General features: G+C 43.5%; 2 protein-coding genes across 2 annotated transcripts; one reads left to right on the top strand and one right to left on the bottom strand.

Moving 5' to 3' along the window:
• Window positions 1-649: 649 nt before the first annotated feature.
• Window positions 650-1,242, top strand: SARC_11645 (hypothetical protein; the record flags this gene model as incomplete). Its single annotated transcript, XM_014294264.1, has 2 exons — window positions 650-843; window positions 982-1,242. Coding segments are annotated over 2 exons (455 nt in total), but the record flags the coding sequence as incomplete, so codon positions are not given.
• Window positions 1,243-1,724: 482 nt separating this feature from the next.
• SARC_11644 (dolichyl-phosphate beta-glucosyltransferase) lies at window positions 1,725-5,068 on the bottom strand (the record flags this gene model as incomplete). The annotated part of the gene is made up of 6 exons (XM_014294263.1): window positions 1,725-1,883; window positions 2,236-2,448; window positions 3,248-3,324; window positions 3,772-3,868; window positions 4,402-4,494; window positions 4,865-5,068. 6 exons carry the CDS (start codon window positions 5,066-5,068, stop codon window positions 1,725-1,727), a joined length of 843 nt encoding a protein of 280 aa, XP_014149738.1.
• Between the last annotated feature and the right edge of the window lie 621 nt (window positions 5,069-5,689).

Raw genomic sequence — 5,689 nt, 5'->3', positions numbered from 1 at the left:
TATATATATATTCATATTTATAGATATACAAATGTATACATGAATATACATAAGTATATATGTACATGCCTTTTTTTGGTTTGCACTCTCGTTTAAATGTGCAGTTTACTACGCTGTTGTAGTGTGGAGTTGTTTTTGAGAGAAAGTGTTGACTGGCTGTGTTTAAATGTTTAAGATATAAAATAGGGAAGAAGAAGTATCTACCTTTGGGGGTCACAGCTATGAAGTGCAACGGGTTCGCGTCACGCATTCGAAGTATGTTAACACCACGACCTTCTGCTGAACTAAAGTGTGTGTGCGAGTACAACAATTTTTGCGGATGCGCACACTGTGGTGCACCTTTGCATCTGCTTGTACAATCAATCCACCTCATCGTAAGTGATGAATTCGAGAACGACGATTCAATGTGCCGAACCTATTTTGTGGGTATAAGCGCTAGTTTACTAGCTGGGGGATTGCCAATTCGTGCATGCTGGCGCGTGATTTTTTGAGAAAGAGGACTTCATATAATCCCTCCCACAGGAGCGATTCAATTGCGGCCTTCTACAAACCCAATTATGACTGCTGATATCCGTGGAGTCCTCTCTATCTTATGAAATGTTCATCAGGGCAGGCTTTCTAAAATCCATATATCGTTATCTGCCCTTAGGGAAAGCGCCGTCTGACCATTTGGCTGCGATGCTGGACCGCAGAAATCTGCGACCGCAGTTTGATGTCTTCTTGGAGGCTGTACTGGAGCATTGCAAGAAAATGTTCCACAGCTGGAAATCTGCAGATATTTGGGAATCCCTTCCTTGTGAAGTACTCTTCCCCTTCACACAAGCAAACATTAGCGTCCACCTGGTACGTAGTTGAACTTTCTAGTTTATCTTGCTGGTTGTTATCTACCCGTGTACGAGCCTACAAGCCCTCATAGGACTCCCATCGAGAATTGTCCTGCAGTTGTCTTTTGTCCTTATCCACGTTATTCTTCTATCGCAGTGTCAAACTAAACAATGGATTCAAGGTCAACACGGTGGTCACTATCATTATGTGCGGTGGTTCGAGTTTATTGAACGAGAAACTACCGGAGCCGATTATCAAAGCGGGCACTGGAAGTACGGTACCGATGGCAGGCGATTGAGTAAAGCAGAGCAGAAGGAGGCCAGAAAAAGATATAAAGAATACATGAACCCTCTCAAGGCTAAGCGAGATGCAGAAGCCCTGGAGCCAACGTACGAGGGCAGTAGTAGTGGCATGTGAATAGAAGGAGGTGCGCTGATATTTAATATCGGTGTGACGATAAAGGAGAACATGAAGAATGAGAAGAGAACTTCACATCAGGTCTCGAACTATGACAATCTCTTGCATCTCAAAATCACTGAGGCAGTGGAAATTGTGTTTTTTTCGATGGACAGCATTGGAGCAAACAACCTTTAGGCCTGGTTCCAAGGTACTAGACCGTACTCTTGATAGAGGACATGCGGATAGAAATGGCTTGCATGCGCATCAGCAAGCGTATAGCGGGCAGTACGCTCGAAGCCCTCAATATTAAGGGGTGAAAGCCCGATGGCGCGTAATTGTTACTGTGGAAGCGTACACGGGGATATTTATACGTGGCCGAAACATGACTTTAATTCACCCTCTTTTAGATTTATAACTAATAAGTGCGCGCACGATTGAGGGATCGAAGTGCCACATTCCTTGCGTATTCTATGGTTAATATATGCTATTGATACTTGGGACTATTCTACTTTGCGCTTATGGGCGAGGGTCTCTTTTGGGATGGACCAGATGCCCAGAGTGTAGTATGTTTTGATTGTCACCAAGTCCTTGAACATCTCAATCATAGCCTGCGTAGGATCGAGTTTAGACCCATCGATCTCTTGCCAATTGACAGCGACCTGGTGCATAGATTTAGAGCGCAATCAGTGGGGTGATTGTGTATCCGTGAACATAACAGTGTGTTTGGGGCTTGTACTGGCAACTGATGTCCTCCGTACAGCTGTTCTAAGATTCGAGATACGAGCTGAATACTGGCGCGTTGCAGAATATTATCTTACAGATTTTAATCTGTAGTCGGGTGGTAGACACCACCCATTCAGACATAACCCTCAAAGCCATACTACAGACCGAACATCATCCTACAGCGGCCCTGTGAGAAGCGAATACCCAATACTGACTACATCCACACTTGTGGTGACAGTACTAATCATTCAAGAACCAAAAAAAAAACAACCCCAAACGACCACACACCTCTGCCAGGGGCATATTCAGACACTGTCCAATGTACAGAGCCTCCACATCAAAACACCAACGCTCCAAATGAAGCACACGGGTCACATCGGCTGCCGATTTGCGGGTGAACAGCTTGAACCCGCACTGTGTATCGTGGATTCCCTTGACACCACCGAGGAACTGTACTAGGAAGTGGAAGCCTTTCTGGAGAAAGCGACGGAAGGCTGACCGCTGGGAGTGGCAAAGGTGTTACAGGTTTAGCGTATGCAGGCAAATGGTACTTCACGCAGGGCGTAGTCAAGGCAATAGTATTTAAGAATGCATGATCACGTTTTAGGTAAGAAGGCTAGAAAGTGAGTACAGTTATGCTGGACTGAATGACGATGTCCAATCATAAAAAAACATTCACCGCGAATGTCATCTATGAAATGAACGATCGAACCATTGCGATGTGTATTTTTTTTTGAGCGTACGCCTGGTATACGGTTTCGAGTTGTCGAGATAACAAATGAAGTATGAAGGGCACAGAAGCAAATGTCAGAAAGACCCCACGGTACGACTTCATCACGCACATGGATACTCGATGAGGCCCGCAACACTCCATGTCTCGATGAGGCGTGCAAAACTCTAAGTCGGAGGGGATTCAAGATTGATCGACATTACGTGGAGAGTTTCAGAGCTGCACTCATGCCACACTTACCTATGCGCCTCGAATACAATAACTTCATCGGTATGGACTTCCTTATCAGCTAAGCCCTATAAATTTTGTGATTCTCACTATTTCACAGCAGTTGAACAAACGGAAATGTACAATAATCTCCCTACGCTACCTCACCCACATATCGACTTGCCATTTCCACTCTGAAAGAATTTTTCATCACTACTCGCAATAACATGAGAGGCGCAGGGACATCAACTTTTATTGCGCTCCGCCCACATATCGACTAGCTGAATTCACTCTCAACAAAAGTTCACCGCTGACTTGCTCTAACATAGAGGTCGAGGTAAACTATCTTCTTGAAAAACATACCTGTGCAGCCGGACTCTCATCCTCGGCCATATGGGCCCTGCTACCTACGACAATGCCGTAACCGTCTCGTTCGATCTCTGCACAGAAAATCAAATTAAGATCAGCTCCGATTGCATAACGATGCGTGTGTACTACTAATGCAGGATAGTTGGTGATATGATATAGAGTGAGGGAACCGATCAATCGCGCTCCTCGAAACAACCCGATTCCTCTACCGACACTTGGCTATCATGCCTAATTATATAAAATCTAGAAACGCAGTCACAAGTTTTATATTAGCACCCCTATCAACACCAACCACCTAGCAAGAACGCGCACACGCAAATAAACCACTGTGAGAATATATAACACAAATCCGTGATAACACCGTTAGAAACTCACTAAAGGTTCAGCATGAGCACACAAGTCCAACCCCGAGGTCTACGCCAACGCTACAAACAGCAACAGAAAGAAAAATGGATAGGTACATCAGACAGAGACGCACGGTATATAAACGCAGATTTTTTCTTGTGACCCTCACCCACCTTTAAGCTTATCTTCCACTCGGTCCAGGTCATTGATATCTGTGGCGGCATCGGCGTCTACCATTAGAATGTACTTGCCACGCGCCACTTCCATACCCTGACAGCACATATCGTATCATGAGGCATAAATAAAAAAGCCATTTGCTTGAAGGTATTTAAATCTAACGACCAGAGCGCCCTATAATCACAAATTAATCTAGTGTGTGTGTTGGGGGGGGGGGGGGAAGGAAGTGGTACCCATATTCTGCCTCTCGAGTATCCTGTTCAGAAGATCGGAAGGATGAGGACACAAACCATGCATGACTAAAGCACTCCAACAGTTGAAAGTGGTCAAGACATCAACCATATCCGTCATAAGCGCAGCTGCAATACTTACACGACTTGCGCGCTGCAGATATAAACACATATAGTGTAAAGGCGATCAGGCGCATAAGCGCTCGGATATGATGGAGACATAAGACATACACTATAGGCGAGCAGCTCAGATACTTGAATGTCTGGAAGTGATGGTGACAAAAACTATGTACAAACTAAAGACAGCTTGAGAGCTTGGAAGTGATGCGCAAATTGGTCAGCGACTGAAGGTGATGGAGATGTAAGCCACACACACACAAATGCAGCTCAACTCACCAGGCGCACGGCACCACCTTTCCCTCGATTCTTCTCGAATTTGAGAACCCTCACAACGTCGTCTCCATACTTTTCAGATTCGTTCATGGCAATCTGTATAGAGTGCAAGAAACAAAGAAACATAAGAGTTGGTCAGAGATGGTTAAACGGTCTAAGTAAGCTAGGCAAGCTAGAGTTGGCCATAAGTGTCAAATGACGAGACTGTCATCATAGTATGGCTGTGATGTTATAGTAGAGTTATGACGACGTAGATGTGCACAGAAGAAAATGAGGGTGCGGTATACGTCTCAAGAGTAGGCACAAAGTTCTGAGGGAATTGCGCTGAAGCTCAGAGCAACTGTGTTATTCATTGTGTATAGGCGTAAGCCCTTAGCTTTACAGCAGATCGGTACTATGCTGACAAAATGATTCGAACCTCATATGTTTTCTCTCTCATCCGAAATCTATTGAGAAAGACACATACCTCGTATGTTTTGTCCTTGCTGCCGTCGTCAACGATGACAAACTCGTATGTGAACGACTTGTACTTTTTCTGACGCTTGCTTAGATACTCTATAGTTTCTTTCAGCATGGCTGGCATACGGTCTTCTTCATTGTAAGCAGGTACGACTAGTGTGAGGTATACCGACCCTTCCTCTTCCTCCTGTTTTGTGGTGGCGGCGAGCATATACTTTTATCATAACTGATGTGATACAAACAAATGCGTCCCAGTATGCCTAGTAGAACATTCGGCCATCGAAACATTAGCCTACATAGGAATACCCACTAAAATAATTGAATAAAACTTAATTTTTGATCAGTGTATTCAGTATAGTCCCCTGAGCATTTTTACATGCACTAAGTTTTTTTTTCGCCGATACAGTCTGACAGGCATCTCCTGATTCAATGCCGACTAAGATAGAAGCATACAAACGATAAAGCCGGTGATCTGTAAAACTAATAAACCAAATGTAAAAAAAAAGTCTGTCTTAGCATTCCATAAAGATATGAACTAACTTTCACTTTGAGTGTAACTATGGCATCACATTATGCCTTGGAACTGATTATCAAAACAGCTACAACAGGGCAATTACGCACAAAATTAGCTACTAGTGTATCCTCTGCACACACAAAACACACACACACACATATATATACACTTATACACACACACCTATATATATGTGTGAATATATATATAAAGACATTGCACATATATATATATATATATATATATATATATATATATATATATATATTATATATATATATACTACTACTACACAACAACAACAACACACACACACAC

This window comes from Sphaeroforma arctica (genome assembly GCF_001186125.1).
Source record: "Sphaeroforma arctica JP610 unplaced genomic scaffold supercont1.1804, whole genome shotgun sequence".
Lineage (NCBI taxonomy): Eukaryota > Ichthyosporea > Ichthyophonida > Sphaeroforma > Sphaeroforma arctica.
The sequence above is the reverse complement of the archived record's forward strand: the minus strand, read 5'-3'. Positions and strand labels throughout refer to the sequence as shown.